At 41.5% G+C, this 18209-nt stretch overlaps 1 protein-coding gene across 1 annotated transcript in view; it reads left to right on the top strand.

The window, feature by feature from the left end:
* SNX30 (sorting nexin family member 30) overlaps nucleotides 1–18209 on the top strand; it is a 50600-nt gene that overhangs the window by 17467 nt on the left and 14924 nt on the right. Inside the window, exons 2-6 of the mRNA XM_027652540.1 lie at nucleotides 1033–1221; nucleotides 7748–7858; nucleotides 10997–11155; nucleotides 13530–13725; nucleotides 14379–14578. Coding sequence (XP_027508341.1) covers nucleotides 1033–1221; nucleotides 7748–7858; nucleotides 10997–11155; nucleotides 13530–13725; nucleotides 14379–14578 — 855 coding nt within the window. The remainder of the gene's footprint in view (nucleotides 1–1032; nucleotides 1222–7747; nucleotides 7859–10996; nucleotides 11156–13529; nucleotides 13726–14378; nucleotides 14579–18209) is intronic.

Here is an 18209-nt window from a genome sequence, read left to right as displayed (position 1 = left end):
TCAGGTGTTCCCGTCCTACATGCTGTACAACTTGTCATATGCTGTCGGCTCCCTCTGCTACAAAACCAGAGCAGAGAACATGTGAAGTTGCTGTGATATTTATGCAAGTGGAGTAATCACTGTTATGGAGTAGTTGGTCTGTATTAAAGTGTGAGATTTGAAGGTGTGGAAATATATCAAGTTAGCTATAAGGCTGGTGGGGGGTTTTTTGTGTTTGGGGTTTTTTTGATGTGTTTGTTTGTTGGGCTTTCTTTTTTTCCCTTCCCTTTCTACCCAGTCAGTTTCAAGAAACTGCAGACTTCCTAAACCTTTGTATGTGTCTTCCTAAAATAGCCACTTGCTGGATCTTCTAGCATTTGTCTTCCTTAGGCGGAGGATGGGAATGAGGACCTCTTCCAGGAAAAAGTAGTGTTTTCATTAGAACTCTGAAAGGGAGGTGTGCCTAGATACTGGTGCAGAAGGGTGTGATCAGTGACTGTCCTGTAGTGTGGTGATGGCAGTCCAGGCTCTGACTGCTGTCAGTGTGTTTGGATGTTAATGGACTAGATGGGAAGCCTCTGATGAAAGTTTGCGCTCCTTCTTCTAGTGTAGGAATCTCCAGAGGCAAATGCTGACTGCATTCCAGACAACTGAACTGTTACCGCTTTGCCTGAAGGCTGTCTTACAAGTAGGTCTCTTGATTTGCCTAGCTGACTTGTTTTCAGAGTCTAAGTTGGTTCAGTCTCACCAGGAGGTGTTGGTTCAGCAATATTTCTACTTCCTTATGAATAGAAAGCCGGTTGCGCCATACTAAGGGGAGTTAATGGTGGTAATTTGCTTTCTCTTTGACTTGTAGAACAACTTAATGGTCAAAGTCCAGACCTTAGGGGATTGCTCAGGTATCTTGGAAAAGGGTGATCCTTGGAGCTGCTGAGGTAAATACCCTTGTAATATATCGGTGAAACTTGACAGTGACATCTTTGAAAATACTGTCTTTCCCTTGAATCTGTTAAACTTATTAAAAACTTCCTTTTTTTCCCCTCTCTATTACAGGATCTTAGTCTGCCTAATGGCACACCTGTGGACACTTCTAGCCCAGCCTCCTCCTCATCTCTCCTTAACAGACTGCAGCTGGATGATGACTTGGATGTGGAAACTAGAGACCTCTTTGTTACTGTTGATGATCCCAAAAAACACGTGTGCACGATGGAGACTTATATCACATACAGGGTTACAACAAAGGTACAGAGCAACATTCTCCTTCCTAGTACTTCGTTTATTGTGGAATCATTTTAGGACCTGTTCTGGATATTTATATCTTGTATTGTATTTTCTTATCCTAACTTACTGTCTTTTGGTACCTTGTGAATATGTTGAAGATGTGACTTCTCTTAGCAGAACAGTTACTTCAGTGTATGAAATTGCAAAAAAACTTTTAACGTGTCAGCTTAAATTTTTTTGTTTCTGAGTCCTAAATAGAGCTGTTTGTAAACTTGCAAGGCCAGTTTCTTTCATTAACTTGAGAGTTGGTTCATTTAGTAATCTGACACCCATTTGGTTAGAGTTCCCTTAAGAGGAATGTGCCTTGTTGATTCACTGTTAATCATCTTGCTTTTCGTGTCTCTCCTTTTCTGAAATGCTTTAAGCTTGTTGCTTTAAGTGTTTACCACAATTCCTCTATCAGCCATTTAACTAAATCATAATCTTGATCCTCACCTGTAAACTGGCTTCCATGCAGTTCTGGTTCAGAAAGCTGTACAGCTGACAGTAAAACTGAAGAAGTTTAAGAAGACTACTGCCTACCAAAAGAAATAAACTAGAGATTTTTTCAGCATCTGTTGTAGTTCAATCATTAATGAAATCTTGTTATATTAATAGGAAAAATGATCTGAAAAGTCCACTGCATTCACGACTGAAATCTTGATTTCTGTTGACTAGATCATTATCATCAGCTCGTAGGTGACGCTGACATCTGTTTTGGGCACTTGTAGTTACCTAAAGCAAAAAGTGTTCACTAACTTCACTATTAATATACTTGATCCACTTATCCAAAAAGATTAACATTCTTCTGGCCTACCTAGATGGCAGTATACACTGGAGAGAATATTTTCCTTTGAGATGAGGAAGCCTTCACAGGCCACAGATAACTTTTTTTCAAAATGTTTACTCTGAAGTTCCATTTCCAGACAGCCCGTGAGAAAATGTAGTTTCTCTAAAACAATAACTGCCTCTTGCTGCACACTTAACACAGTCCTGTCATTCATTCTTGCTCTAAGAGTCTTGCAAGAAACACTGTATCTTAACAACTAAAAATACTAAGTAGTATTGTGGGAAAGTCTTCTTGGTTTTGTTTTTTTTTTTTTAACTTGGAGCAGCTTAGCTTTCAGCTATTACTTGATCAGAAGGAATGATGCATCTCACAAAATGAGATGCAACTGTCCACAGGCAAATGGCTAAAATTGGCTGACATTGTTTCTCTCTTAAATTAAGAACTGACTATTTCATCAGTATAAAATATCTGTATATAGTGGCACCCAAATAATGTTCCTGTGCTTTGAAACCTATATTCAAGGGTTCCCTTCATTCTTAAAGCAGAACTCTGGAATATGGCTAAGGTATTTACTGTGTTTAGGTCAGATGTATTACCCAATAGTGTCTTTTTTTTTTTACATTAAAAAAAATCATCCTGTACTTCTTGTTTTGCATATCTACCTACCCGTCTGTTAATATTTGTTTTATTTGGAATCTCACTGTAGCGCATAAATCTGCTATATCACAGCATTGCAATGCTATTATGAAACTGCACATGATTTATTCTTCTCAATCAGCATGAAATTCTCACCTCTTTGGTTTTATTATTATTGTACACTTCTAGCTAATCTCTGAGGTCAGAACCTCTAGCACTATCTACCATTGTCTAGGAAGACTAGCAGTATTAATGGTCTAACTCATTCTTGCCCTACAAACCAGGCTTCTTCGATGCCAAACTAATTGCCCAATTAGACATTGCAGTTGAAAATACTAATTAAACATGGCAAAAAAGCTGCACAGGAATAATTTATAGAGGGTGATGACGTACTACCCCAACACCTCCCTTGCAGCCTTACAGGAAAGGAGTTCAGGACCTCTAAAGAGTCTCTCTCTGGTGTCTCTGAATGAGGAGGCAGGGATGGCTGTTCTGTTTTTCTTTCTCCACTGAAGAATGCTTCTGGAACCTCCAAGGTTTGGGTAAATAAAGGTCATAGAGTGAGTTATACTGAAGACTGAAAAGCAGCAGTTTGAGGTGCAAGAGGGGAAACTGATGCTGTAATGTGTGCTTGTGACTGTGACAGGACACCAGCATGCGGAAGAGTGAAGACTGACCACAGTCTTGTTTGTATTCACTGTAACAGCAAAAAAAAAAAGAGAAGTCTTGCAGTATGGCCCAGACTTTTCGTCAGTTGATACCTTTGTCAGCAGGTGGTAGTGACTGAGGAAGGGACAAAACAGTGGCTTGCAGAGGAGCTGAGAAGAAAACTGAAGATTTTACTCCATCTTGCTTGTGTCCTTATTTTCACAGCTTCCTAGTAAGAGCCAGGTAGCATTCCCCAGCCTGTCTTCTGGACAAACACATTTAAAGAATGTAATTGGAATCCTCAGACTAACAAGGACAGTGATTCAGAACTGACTGTCTTGACACTTTCATATCCTGTTTTCTTCTTGCTAACAGCAGTTTCCTTATACAGGGAGACTAGTGAAACCAATAAAGGTGGGTGGAAATTGCACTGGAACTTAATTGGTCTTGACTGTGATGATTGAAGTGTCTTGGATGTTCTTGATGATTCATCCTGATCTTTGTGAGGAGGGAGGGGGGAAAGGAAGCTTGCCCTTGTGTAGTCATATCTCCTGAGGGAAACATAAGTAAGTGTACTTCTAACTTCACTTTTGCTGTGCTTTCTAGGATAGCAAGGCCTTCTGTGCCTTTTCCCATGGAGGTCTGAATAGCTGAGTGCCATTGCTCAGAGTCATGCAGTTGCTCTGCAGGGTTGAAGGGAGAGTCTTTCAAACCAATCAATAGTGGAGTCTTGTTTTTGCTTTCCTGTCCTTTTTCTCATGTTTCCAGTGCACACGTTGGTTAGATTACTTGGGCACATGAAACAACCTGATTTCCTAGAGAGGAGCAGGTGAAGGGGATGGGTTCTTTTTTTCAAACAGGCTAAACTATTCAAGACAAAAGAAATGCTGAAGTGCTAAGAAGACAAGCCTTGTTCCCTTCCACCCTCTGCCATTGTCCTGTTTTCTGGTTGAAGATTTTGCCCCAACCTTAAATAGTAACACGGAGGGGAATCTGCAGTCGAGTCTAGTGAGTAAGAGACTAGAACCAGGGTACAAAAGTACTTTCATATAATCATCACAGAGTAGCTTTAGGTTTGGCTCCTAACTCCTTCCAGGAACGACAAGGATCTTGCACAAGACAGAGACCTGGTGATTACCTTAATACTGCCTCAAGTCAAAACTGTTCCAGCAACAGAGGTAAAAGTGTCTGTAAGACTGCCTGCTTTCCAGCAAGTAAAACTGAGCCCAGAATGCTGCAGTGCTGACTTAGTGGAACTGTGCTGGAATCTTCAATAAATTCCTGCAAATGTCTTGCCCATTATTTTTGGGGAGGGTGAGGTCTGCCATATAAGTTTCTCAGCTTCCTTTGGCAGAGGTGTATGTCCTTGTGACATGAGATTTATGAATCCAATCCCACTAAGGAAGCAGGAGGAGTTTAACTGTGTCAAAAACATACACATTTCACTTGCTGCCTGTTAAGGAAACATCTCTGTCTGACTACTCAGGAGCCACTCTGGCAGTCACACTTGATCCACTTGAGCTGGAACCGAGGCCCCTTCCCATGTAGGCACTCCACACTCACACAGTCAGACCAAGTTTTCCGTACCAGTTTGGCCCCAAGTTTCCCATAGTTGAGTCTCAGACGTCTGGATCCTTAAAACAGTTTAATCATGGTGCAATAATAAAATAACAGCTCGAGCTGATGCCTCTGAAGAGGGACCCAGAACTAAGGAACCCTGGTCTTTTATACCTTCACTGTCTACACGTGTGAAATCCTCGGGGTCAATGGCCCCTGCTGTGTCTCTGTGTCTGGTCCCCTGGCTGGGCCACAGGTCCCCAGGCCCTTTGTTGTGTAAAGTTTGGTGCCAGTTCACAGCCTACTGCCTGTCGCTCCTACCACTCAGACCTCAACCTGCAGCTGTGGCTGTAGCTGCACCTGGAGCTATTTGCACTGAATGTGTTCTTCAGCATTGTCCCTGGATGGTGGCAAGACCCTCCTCCCTTTTGTGTGCAGTCTGGAAAAAATTACTTGTGCTAAGCTAGTAACAGTTTGATCTGAGATCCAGATGCTTTCAGCGTTAGTGAGGTGTCATTAAAACCTTAAAGGGCCTTTATGTTCTGCCCAAATAATCTTTGAAAAGCTTCTTTGCTGTCTAGATTTGACAGTCTGTACAGTAAAAACTTGAAATGATGGTGTTGCTGTATTTTCATCTGCCTCCCTCTGAGGAACAGAACTGGATATATGGAAAACTTTGCAATTCTACTTGTGAAGTAGAGGCAGTAGGACGGACCAGTTTGCTAGAGGTACACAGTAACTAATGTAAAGTTTGTGCACTGGAACTTACCCTGCTTTCCTACTCCTAGAGAGTACCTCTACAGATTTCCTTAACTGTTAGCAGAATACTGGTTAATAAGGTTCTCAGTGCTAACAGATGGGAGACTTTACCTTCATCCTCATACTACATGGTAAGATACTGCAGTGTGTAGTCATTCTCATTCTCGTCCATTCACTGTCAGGTCTCTTTTAAGAGGCTTTTGGGCAGTGGCTGCCAGTTCACAAAAGCTATCCCTTCTTCTAAATAATTACTCTCCCCTCCTCCCCCCCCTTTTTTTTTTTCATTTCAGGTTGCAAGGCAAAGGTACAGCTGCCCAATTAACAGAATAATGCAGTGAACTCCACTGGCTGATGAGGGCTGTCTGTATGTGCATGAATTATCTTGTTTCACCCTAATGCCATTCTCTCTGTTACTCAAAACAAGTGAAAGTGATTCATATGAAGTCTTAGAAGTTTAATTTCTAGTGTGGCACTCTAACACATTAATAAATAAGCTAGTGTTACTCTGAGGGGTGGCTGAGTAAAACACAAATCTGCAGTGGATATCTTCATCTTGGTAGCCCCTCATCACAAGCACAACCGCTCCATTGGTGAGCGTTTGTTATGTTAGTCCAAGGGCTAACCTGTATATCACTTAACCATAGCTAGTAGGTCAAAGGAGGGAGGAGCTTATCCTGATTTCTTCTTTTCTGTCTCTTATGCCTTCCTCTTCTAGAAGGTAATAACATAGGTAATAACCCATTAGCATGCTGTTTATAATGTACTAGAGCTACCATGCTGTTACTAGTGTGTTAAGGCTGCCAACTTCCCCCTAGAAAGAGATTTCTTGTCTAGAACTCGTACAGGATCTCTAGTGGTGATTGGTGGGAGTAAAGTACAGTAACTGGAGAGTTTGAGCTACTCAGAAAACAAGTGAAGAGATGGATTGCATTTAAAATCTGCTACTTGACTTTCTGCAAATATGTGGCAGTTGCTCTCAGTCTGGAAGTAAATGCCAAGTGTCCGCTGGAATTTATCAAGCAATCACAGTGGATAGGAGTAGCAAAACCAAGTGCTGGTCTCAAAGCTCGTTCAAAGCTGCAGTTGCTGGTGTGTTCCCCAGAATGTGCTGGTTTTGGTGTCTCAGTGTAGACATATAGTGTACAGACTATTCATTGCAAGATGGTCTTGATGCTGTAAGTAACTTAAGTATACCTCTGTGTGGGACATAACAATAAGGGCCATCTACATTCTAATCAGGGCTACTGCTGCCAGGCTCTTTAGCAGATGCTCCTAGTTGGTATGCAGTTTCACGAGAGTGCTTTTACTTTTACGCTTACAGTATTTGCTGGGCAAGCAGCCCCACGCAGTCAGCCTTCCAGACTGTGGACTGCTCAAGGACTGGATAAAACACTTGCCAGCAGTTTCTCTGTGTGCTTACTTTTTTCCTCAAACTTATAATGGCAACTTTGACTTCTTGCCCTAAAGAATAAAACTTCAAAAGATTTATTTTAATGTACTAATATATGTACTAATGTACTAATCAGGCATACACAAACTTAATGTAAACAGACTGGTTTCTTCCTCTTGCAAACCAACAAAAAATCGTCCTTCATCAAACCTCACAGTGGCTTATGTTCTAATCTTTTAGACTTGAAGGAGTGTGATAAACCCATTGCTTGACACAGGGCAGTGGTGAAACGCTTTCTCATCTGTGGATAATTCACGTCATAGAATAAACAAAGTCAATAAATATCTTTGCTTTTAGGTCTTGATAGTTAAAGTAATCTTCTGGGAATGAATATCTCACACAGTCTTCCTTGCAATCTTGTAACTGCCAGGAGAATGATGTGGTTCTGTCTGCTCTACAGACTTCTCCCATAAAGTTTATCTGAGCAGAACATGTAAAGAAGTACAATAAGATCTTAACATGTCAGCTCAAAGTAATCATTTTTCATACTGCTGGCATTTCCACTGCTTGAAAGTCCAGAGGATCTTTCTCTTATGCTGGCTGCACAATTTTGGGGATGAAGACCCCCTGCTGGCTTCACCCTTGCTGGGGGTGGCTGTACTGCATTTGCTGCTAAGGTCTGAAGTGAGAGGTTTGGTGTACACTAAGTGTATTCTGTTCTTTTCCAGACTACACGAGCAGAGTTTGATTTGCCAGAGTATTCTGTCCGTCGGCGGTACCAAGACTTTGACTGGTTGAGAAACAAGCTGGAGGAGTCTCAGCCAACGCATCTCATTCCCGTAGGTAGTAAGCAAGAATCTGCTATTAAGGACAGTTCTACATTTGTCTTCCAAGGGTGATATTTGGGTGATTTGTCTCTAGATTTTAAAACCATTCTCTCTGAGTATTTAGATTTAAATATGGTACTTTATTGTCTTACAGCAGAGTGGGAAGAGCTTCCCATTCTTGACTGATTATGAAGCTTAAGATTTTTCTGGGGTGGCACACCTGAGAGGTGAGCTTTGGCAGCCTCCTGTAGGGCAATATGTGTGGTGACTAAATTTGTTGGGACATAAATGGAATGCACTTCATCCGTTTGCTCAGTTTTTACTTCTGTATTTCAGAGCAGCTGAGGATTATGAAAAGTCACACAGGTACTTCACGTTCTTAGTTGGTTTTCAAGATGGCCTTTTGAGCTGGTTTTACAGAGCAATTTAAAACTATTTGTGCTAGCACTTAATAGGGCTGACATTTGATAGCACAGATTTAGAAACCTCAGCCTCTGGCATGGTAGCTATTGCATGCTTTCAGTAGGCAGAAGTTTATTAATGAGATTAGCTAAACTGCTGCACCCCTTTTTGCTGAAACCGGCAATCTGACCACCTTATTTGATGTGAGGAGGTTGATACTACCTTATCTGATATGTTTTTTGTGCTGTAGAAGATGTGAATAGGTAGGAACCTGTGAGATCACCGCTTTCAGGTCTTTCAAACAAAGAAATGAAAAAAAGGCCCATTGGAGGGGAATTGTCAGGAAATAGCAATGCTAGTGGCATACTTTAGCTTGCCCATCTAGGACTGAGGTGAATGGTGTGGTGACATTTTCTCTGGTCTCCCTCCCTCAGCAAGGACTAGGCTGTGTGAGAAGTATTCAGTTAGGTTGCTCTGGCTTAGAGTACTATTTAAGTCCTTAATTACTCTGGGACTCGCCTCTAAGTGAAATAATAGCTGATTCTCTCAAAGATAAGGAGTACTTTACAATATCATGTGACACCACTAACTGGCAGCAAATATACTTACTGAGGGGTAGGGAAAAGAAAGACAGTGAGCTTGGGAGACTAAGATGGAGACATGCAATATGTTAGCTGCCCATACCATCTTTTCTTGCTTCCTGTTCTCTGAACAGCTGGAACTATTGCAGTTAAGTTTTACAGATTCTTGAGTATGCTAACAGACTGCCAGTGCTGCCTGAAGGCTGCAAGGCAATAAATAATAGTCTAGTAGCAGAAGGTGATTCACAGTCAGGGAATCAAGCTGCTTTGCCGTGACCTGGAATTCATTGCACACAGAACAGCAAATTTGGCGTGAGTAGCTCTAATACTGGATGTGAACTGGCTGCAGAGTAAGGAAGTATCTTAAGTACCTTTCTTCTAGAAAATCTGGAGGTATAAGCACGTGCTGCCCTATTGGATACTTGAAGACATTTCTGACTGCAGTGAACTCTGTTCACATGTATCTCAGTAGGGAAAAATAGACTATTAATGTGGAAGACAGTAAGGTAGATAATTTACACACACAGTTAAAACAGGATGTTGGTTACTAGCTGTGTGTACTGACTACTTGGGATGGACCTCCAAAGGCCTAAAATCATGTAACTGCTGCTGTAGCTGAAACCAGGTTAAATGGCAGAAGGCTTTGTAATAGAGGTGCACTCTTCTGTGGGTCTCAAATGCTCAAACATTATTCAGTGCCACACTGAATGTGTTTGGTTGAACTAGTCCTTCAGTTTGTCCTTTTCTTCCTGAATGTGGTGCTGAGGTAGTGACTTCTTAAGAGTCCCAACTAAAATTTACAAAGCAAAGGAAAAGAGTTCCTTCCTACCTGAAAACTAATGCACTAAGCACTATACTTCTGAAGTCTAATGATAGTATGTCTTACAATAGTTTAATTAGCATGATTGATCTGAATGCTGAGCATAATAAGATAAGTCTTAATTAAAATACATTCAGCTGTGTTGCAGCTACGTCATGCTGGCTGTGCTCTTCAGCAGATACAATCTTCGTATACATCCTTCATCATCTGGGATATGGTGCGAAAGGATGTGTATGCAGATTTTCTTTTTTCTTGAAATGTTTTTGTCACAGATTTTAGATGACAGACTCTTTGCAGAGGAGAATCCTATTTCCTGAATTGAGTGAAAATGACTGTCACTGCTAGCCTAAGAGTATGTAGATTGTCTCGATGGACTGCTTCACAGAGAGTGAAAGGCAAAGCACAGTTTAAAAACTGATACTAATCTTAAATTCTATACTGTCTGGACAGAACAAAAGCAGATCTAATGGTAGAACCACTCTTAAGCTTAAAGAGTTACCTTCCCTCTGAAGTGGTACTTTGAAGTCTATCATTTAAGTGTAACAGGAGGGACTGTATAACTAGCAAGTCTGGAGACAGCCTCAGGCTTATATGTTAAGCTGAACTGCAGAAAAGAATGGATGGACTTAAAGTAGTAAGATACAAGAGTGGATATGTTGTCAGACTTTTGTCACTTACAGAAGCATACTCAGGAAAGTTGTCTCTGAGAGGTGACCAGGTGTACCTGTTCTTCAGAAAGGATCCAGCTTGGACTACTCAGACACTTGCTGTGTCAAGCCTGCTGGTCTGTCTGCTCAATGTGGTGCTCTCACTAAGATTACCAGCCTTTTACAGTAGGGCCCTATTCAAAAGCTCTAAATTGTTCAGAGAAGGAGAGGGGAGAGTAAATAGAATTGTCAAATTTTCTGAGTTTATCTGCTCTAGGCAACCTTGCCTTAGCATTGGGTGGTGGAGGGTGTGCTCACTGCTGTTGTGAATAGTGTGTAGCTCTTCTGACATCTCTTTAGAGCTGGATCTTGAACACAGATAGCAGTAGGGGGAACAATCTAAGCTATGCTACAAGTACTTTGTGTGAGTACTTGTATGGGCTTCCCTGGTGTGACTCTTAGCTGAAGCCACTAAGTAAAATTGCTAACATTAAACCAGACCAACTAAAAGATAATTCCGAGCACGGCTTGCATCCCATCTGATGGATGCTTCCTGTTAGCAAATGCAACATTTTGGTTCCTGTTAGCAAACACAGCATTTCAATTCCTGTTAAGACTGGTGCTTGATTGCTTTATTTCCAAATAGCAGAAGCAAGTTTTTGATCTTTTGAATCTTGTGCATTTTGCTTATCTCTGACAGCCTCTTCCTGAGAAATTTGTGGTGAAGGGTGTTGTTGATCGCTTTTCTGAAGAGTTCGTGGAGACAAGGAGGAAAGCATTAGACAAGTTCTTGAAGAGAATAACTGATCACCCGGTGCTTTCTTTCAATGAGCACTTCAACGTCTTTCTCACAGCCAAGGTAAGCCAGTAAATTCCAAACACAGTCCTTGACAGGGACAAAAAAACAGGAACCTTTGCAGTCACTTCTGAAGTGAAGGTAAAAAGGCATTAATAAAACTAGATGTGCAGATCAGAACTTCCCCTAAAATACCAGAGAGTTGCTGGGAACCCTGAATATTGTGTGTGACGGATCCCTGACAACGGAGTGGATTCCCTTTGCTTGGAGGGAAGAGGAATCTGGTCTGCAGATGGACAAATTCTCCAGACTTGCTTGTTTTGTAGCTGTGTGCCTAGAACATACTCCTATTATGCCAAAGATGTTAAAAATTTAGAAAATTGTAGACTTCAAAATCCTTTTCTGGGGAAGAAGAGAGGTCTCTCTTGCACAAAAGCTTGCAAATTTCTTAGCTTTTTTTTTTGTCTGTGCTTTTTATACTGCTTGCACTTGCTGCCCTCAAAACTAAGCATGGAGGCCTCATTCTCATTTGTTCTTGGTCAACAATTTCATGCTCATCTTCTACATGACTCATGCAGCAATGATGCAATTTTCTTTGGCTTTCTTTAGAACTGCATTTCAAATGAGTCTGAGAAACCTGCGGTTATGCTTGGGTTTGACTGGATAGGTGAGGAGGAGTATAAAAGCACATCTTTCCAATATCACATTAGTCTAGCTCACTCAAATATGGTTATGAGCACCTCAGGCTCATGCTCTGCTTGCTGTTAGTGTGAGAATCAATCTCCAGTGTTCTTTTATTTCACCTCCATGGTGAACTTAACTGCTGAAATAAGCCCAGAAATGCAGAATTTGTTTAGCATTGTGATAGTTGAATGTCAGATAACTGTGTTCTTCTTTTCAGCTGTCCAAGCATGATGCAACTTTCTCAGCTGCTTAGTCTTCCCCCACCCCTGTAAAACGAATGTCAAGGGCTTTGTTCTCAGCTCTGAGCAGAGCTTGCCTAGAGACAGCAGAGCTTGCTGGGAGGTGGGAGGATAAGGCACATGTTCTTGTGACAGTCTCTGGTGTTTGAACTTGCTCTCTTGGAACAGTGAGGTGTCAGTTCAGTGTGCTAGGACTCCAGACTTTAGTTACTACAGAAAGTCATAAGATCACCTCCTGGCTGAAAAAGAGAAACCAGGCTTTTTTTCAGATCCCTGCTTGAACCAGTAACAGACCAGAATGCTTGAGTGAGTGAGTGAGTAATTTTGAGTTCAAGGATCTTTTTCTGGTGCCTGCTTGCAGGTAGTGCTTAGGTCATATGTAAAGCAAGAGTCAAGGAACTACTGCATTTAAATGCAAACGTAAGTTAAAATTATAGTAGCTGCTAAGATGTCAGGTTCTCCTAATCAGACCTATGTTTGACTTATGTTAAGTATTTGGAAAGAATACCAAAGTACCTTTTGAAGATGGCTGCTGGTTTTGTTTGGGTTTTGGTGTGGGTTTTTTTGTTTTGTGTTTTGTTTGTTTGTTTTTGGTGGGTTTTTTCTCTTTTTTTTTTAAAGAAGGCTTTTAGTGTAGTCTGTAATAGCATGTCTGAATTCTTGACCTCTGTAGGTCTACTTGGTTTGAACACATCTCTTCCCCAGGCTGTATAGGATAACCTAGTTACAGCTCCTGTTTTGAGATGTTGAATACTGACCCCTGCTGGAAGGAGTCAGTCCATGCAAAATGGGCAGCGTCTTTGCTTACTAAAACCATTTTTTTCTGATGTACTGTTAAGGTGAAATTCCTTGAAGATTGTAGGCAAATAGCCTTGTTAGCATAGGTTATCTGAATGTTGGTTTGTGCAAATGTGTAAAGCGGTAGCAAGGAAGCTCAGACTTTGTGTGCAGGTAATGTAGCTACATCTGACCCAGTCTGAGCTGCAGTCTGTCTTGCTGTACTTTTTCTGTGTACAGTGTTTGCCTGCTCCTATCTGACCACACAGCTGGTGTGAGGGGGCTGGTTACTGAATGGGCATGCGGTATGTAGCTCTGTACTAGGTCATCAGAGCCAGCTGGTGCATTTGCATAATACTGGTGCTGTGGGCTATAGCTTAGAAGTATGTGTGGATGAATGATATGAGCTGTTTTGGTGGAACCAGAGCTGTTAATGTGGCTACTTCCCTGGTGGCAGTACAAGAACATGGGCAAGTCTGGCCATGTGCAAAGCTGAACTACTTAGTTATTTATACTGTACTTCATACCATTTTCCTGGATAGTTTATCTCCATCTAGGGGTAGTTTTGAAGCTGTGCTCAGCTGTACAGCTTGTACAAAGCAAGCCTTTGTCCAAGGCTACGTGTCATATGTAATCTCTTGCCTTCACAAGATTTGATCTTGACTTCATTGCATTAATCTTCCAGTGTGGAAGTGTAATATTTATAAACATGCTCTGTTTTGTTTTTTAATTCCTAGGATCTTAATGCCTACAAAAAACAAGGAATGGCATTGCTGTCAAAGATGGGGGAATCTGTCAAATATGTTACAGGAGGCTACAAATTAAGAAGTCGGCCACTGGAGTTTGCAGCCATTGGGGATTATCTAGACACATTCTCTCTAAAGCTTGGTACCATTGACAGAATAGCACAGCGGATCATCAAAGAACAGTTGGGTAAGGACACAAGGTGCTCTACCATAATACTTCAGTCTGAATGTTCTGTCTCTTAGTCCAGTTGATGGCATTGATCAAGACAATTTGCGTTGATGATTCTGGTCTGTAATGTCAGACACAGAGTGAAACCCAATGCCCCTTCCAGATCTAAAACAAGCCCAAAGCCTAACACAGTATTCTTATCTTATCCCAACTCTCCAAGTATTTTCTCAAGTTGCTCTTTTTATGCCAACCTACTATCTTACTAGAGTTATTTTTTGATAGACTTTTGGAAGGTGGAAAAACCTGTACATTCCATCTGGAGGAGTACAGATGGAATTCCTAGACAAAGATAACCTTTACAGCTTGTCTTGGCAGAACCAAGTTTTACATATATTTAAAAAACTGACTTCGACTACCCCGAAGGTGCAAGAGTCTTTGTATTGGAGGTCTGTAGAAATGGTCAGCTAAGAAGGAGGCAACTTGAACCTGACACTCATGCAGCCGTAGAGCTCTGTCTGTTAAGGTGCCAACACAATACAAGTCTTGACTCCTTCTGAGGGTTAATGTTAGTCAAACTTGGTGTAAAATTTCTCCTGTTTGGTATCAGTGTTTGCACATCTTTGGACCTTGCTCTTACTCTGTTAATCTGTTTTTCCATCTGCTTCTTGCAGAATACTTGGTGGAACTACGAGAATATGGACCTGTTTATTCAACCTGGGGAGGGCTGGAGGTTGAGCTGTCAGAACCACTGGAAGGGGTGTCTGCCTGTATTGGAAATTGTTGCACGGCTCTTGAAGAACTCAGTGAAGACATGACAGAAGACTTCCTGCCTGTGCTTAGGGAATATATATTGTATGCTGAGTCAATGAAGGTAGAGAAAGCCCTGTGGCAGAGAGTGTTGTCATTGTGTTTGCCTGGCATGATATATCAGCGGGTTTGTTCTTTTAACAGTGAGAAATGCTGTGGGAAAAGCGTGGAAGTAAATAATACATTAAGTAGGAGGATATTTCCATAGTCAAAACAAAACTAGGTGTGTTTAATAGCATAAATAGCATTATTGATCTGCTCTGCTATTCAGTCAAGCTAAGGTCAGTATTGCAAGGGTGCGCACAAAGTGTTGGAGAGCTGTTCCTTCATCAGAGGGGCAGCTAGTACTTTATAGGAGACATCCTGTGGCTGCCTAGAATCTTTCCTTGAAGTCACAGAAAGTCAGCCTCAGCTCTTCACTACAGGGTCAGTGCCTGGCCCTACAGAATAGACAGCATTAGCAGCTTCTGTCACTTGTATGTAGTAGAGTTGGGTGCCTCCTTTCAGAACCATGTGTTCAAATGACAGGCACTGCTTCCTCTGTCATCCCCAAACACAGACAGGATGTTGTAAAGTTAAGTTCTGCATACCAACTAACTGCTTAAAGATGGTATTCTGTGACTCTTAATCTCTCTTAAGAATTTGATGCTTATGCAGAAGTAATAAAACTTATTTCAATGTGGGTTTTATTCCCTTCAAGTTAAGGAGCATTGGTAATCAATCACATTGAATGGGAGAAAGAACTACTGAGTAAACTGCACTGAGAAATGAAACCAAAGACTTTAATTTGTCCATTAGAGCCTTTCACTGTATGCCCATGGTACAGTGTGTGTTAGCTGTCCCTCTATAGGGTACTAACAGACAAGTTCCTTCTGAAGACTTTCCACTTGGAACAACTGTGCCAAGGCTGTGATATCCACTCCTTTACAGATCTTGTAAACTTACAGTCTGAATATGATAGACCTTCTCTTTCTTAATCTTAGTCTCATCCTATACTTCTCAAACTGAGAATTGAAACAGATAATTTGCAGCTTTGTTTTCCCGGCTTCAGGTGTTTAATTGTATGTATCTTGTGTAGCTTAAGTGTTCTTGCAGAAGGCTTTTCGCAAATTCCCTTAGTATACTCTTTGCTTTTGTCACTATAGTACTGACCCCAGCATAACCAAGATGTGTTTTCTTTACGAGTCTATTGACAACAAAGTATTGCTGGAACAGTGTGAGCTGTAGGACGCCTTGTCTCAGGATGTTGGGACTGTAGGAAGTGGAGGTGGGTGGGATGTGCTTACAAATAAACAGTGTGAGTCTAGTGACTAAAGCTTTTAACTCAGAACATCTGGCTTTTGATACTAAAAATGCCTTGGCCTACCAGAGATGGCATCTAAAGGGTCAGGCTGATATGTGAGAAGTGCTTTTTACAAATGTAGGAGGGGAAATTTTTTTAAGCTAGAAAGCAAGGGTTTTTTTAGCTGAAGAGGTACTTTGGGCAGTTAAGCACCACTTACCACAGGCAAAATAGCATTAAAAATTTGTGTCTAGTTACGTGTTGGCTTGGAGACAGTGCCATTCTAAAAGGGCTCTAAAAGGCCAGCAGGTAGCCTGACTGTAGTAAGTGCTGTTTAACTGCCTAAAGTACCTCTTCAGCTGAAGAAACTCTTACTTTTTAGCTTAAACATTTTAGACTGTTGAGTTTCTAGTGCCATAAAAGATTATGTTGTTTAGTGTCCAACTTGGGCATCCTCCTTGGGCATCCTGGCTTTACTCTGTCTGAAAATTTGAAAATCAAGAATAAAAACTACTGTTAGCCAAGACAGACTGTTCCTATTTTCCTTCCTTCTCAAATGGCAAAACTGAACTCTCTCAGATCCTACGAAGTACAGTTTTCTTCTGTTAGAAAGTACCAATCTGTTGCTGTTAATGGAGTGAGCAGCTACTGAACTGTCTTTGCAGAATCCGTTAACACTAAGTAAGTAACTGTAACAGAAGGTTACACTTGGAGCGCAGGAGGCATTCTGGTGAAAGGGCTGTCCTCTTCACTAGTAGTGCAGTCGTCTTCATCAGCTCCTGTGAGGGCTGCTTGTGAAATGAAAGTCTGTTTTGGTCTTTCAGACCACATGTTTTGGACAGGGTACTTGGTGACAGCAAGTCTTTAGGTACTAGGAGTTCAGTGCAACCTTGATAGCTTTCTCTGTTGCACACTGTACCCCTGGTGTAGGTATGGGAACCTGATCTGTAGAACAGTCTCTAGCTGGCTGAATGTCCCTCAGAGTAAGAACTGCTAGGTTAGAGGTGAAGAGACCTCAGTGTCTTCAGGAGCATTGTTGTACCTGAGGGGGACAGCCTGAGAGAACTGGACATACGGGGGCAAAGCCCAGTAGTTCTGGTTGAATCAAATATTGGCTGATTTGAGGGAAGCCCTATCACTGGGTTTGTTTGAAAGATTTGTGAAAGTGGGGAGAGGCTGGTAGAGAGGCTGGTGGTATAGACTTGAGATAAACTGTGTACTGCTAGTGTCTAGGAGAGACCTTTTCCAAATTATTCACTCTACTCAGTGCTTCTCAGGCCACACCTGCAGTACTGTGTTCAGTTTCTGTCCCTGCTGTACAAAAAAAAAAGTGAATTAGTTGAAGAGGGTCCAGAGAAAGGCTACAAAGATGATCAAGGGCCTGGGAAGCCTGCCATATGAGGAAAGGCTGAGAGAGCTGGGTTTGTTCAGTCTTGAAAAAAGAAGGCTTAGGGAAGATCTTATCACCGTGTTCCAGTATTTAAGGAGTGACTACAAAGATGATGGAAGCTCCCTTTTCACAAGGGGAATGTACCTGTTTACTCCCAGGGACATTCTGATTGCACACACTAGGAGAATTTTCACAATGAGAACAATCAACCTTTGGAATAATCGCCCCAGGGAAGTGGTGGATTCCCTAACATTGGACACTTCTAAGATCCAGCTGGACAAGATCAAGCTGAGCTGTCTTGTCTAGACTGTGCTTTTGCCAAGAAAGGTTGGACCAGATGATTATTGAGGTTCCTTCCAACCTGGTATTCTATGATTTTATGACATGGCAAGAGGACATCTCAAATTCTGGTGCAGTGAGGCCCTTTTCAGCCAACATGTGGTGCCACATTTTTTGCCGTCCATTGGTGTTCTGCAGGGAGGCATGTGCAGAGGATGGACTCTGCTCTACATAATTCAGGACTGATATTAAAATCTTATATGAACTCTGTATGCTTAGCACTGCTAGACTGGCTTATCAGATGATGATATCCCCAGTGGTGTGTTTGGGCATTACTTTTAATGCATGTTTAAAGCAAGCACTACATTAATAGGTAACTGTGTCTGTAAAGGCAGGCAGCGAACAGAGATCCTCTTGTGAGGTCTGGTCACAGTATGAAGCTATGTGGTGTGCAAATAGGATTGGAATTGAAATTTGAGAAAGAAGACTGATGGCAAACTCCTGAAGCTCTTTAGGAATATGGGCCAAGGTGGAATGTTTCAACTAAATACAAAATGGAAGAGGACCTGCCTTGCTGAAACTGAGCTAAGTCCTTCTTGTTCAGGGAGCAGTGATTTAGTTCTGTCCTGAAATAACTGAAGTGTGCTGGATGAGTTTTTTTCTGTTTGGTGTTGGTTTCTTTCGAGTTTGTTCTTTTTGTTTGTTTGTTGTTTGGTTTTTATTTATTTATTTTTTTACTTTTTT

This window comes from Corapipo altera, unplaced genomic scaffold, assembly GCF_003945725.1.
Source record: "Corapipo altera isolate COAL_440 unplaced genomic scaffold, ASM394572v1 61286, whole genome shotgun sequence".
Lineage (NCBI taxonomy): Eukaryota > Metazoa > Chordata > Aves > Passeriformes > Pipridae > Corapipo > Corapipo altera.
The sequence above is the reverse complement of the archived record's forward strand: the minus strand, read 5'-3'. Positions and strand labels throughout refer to the sequence as shown.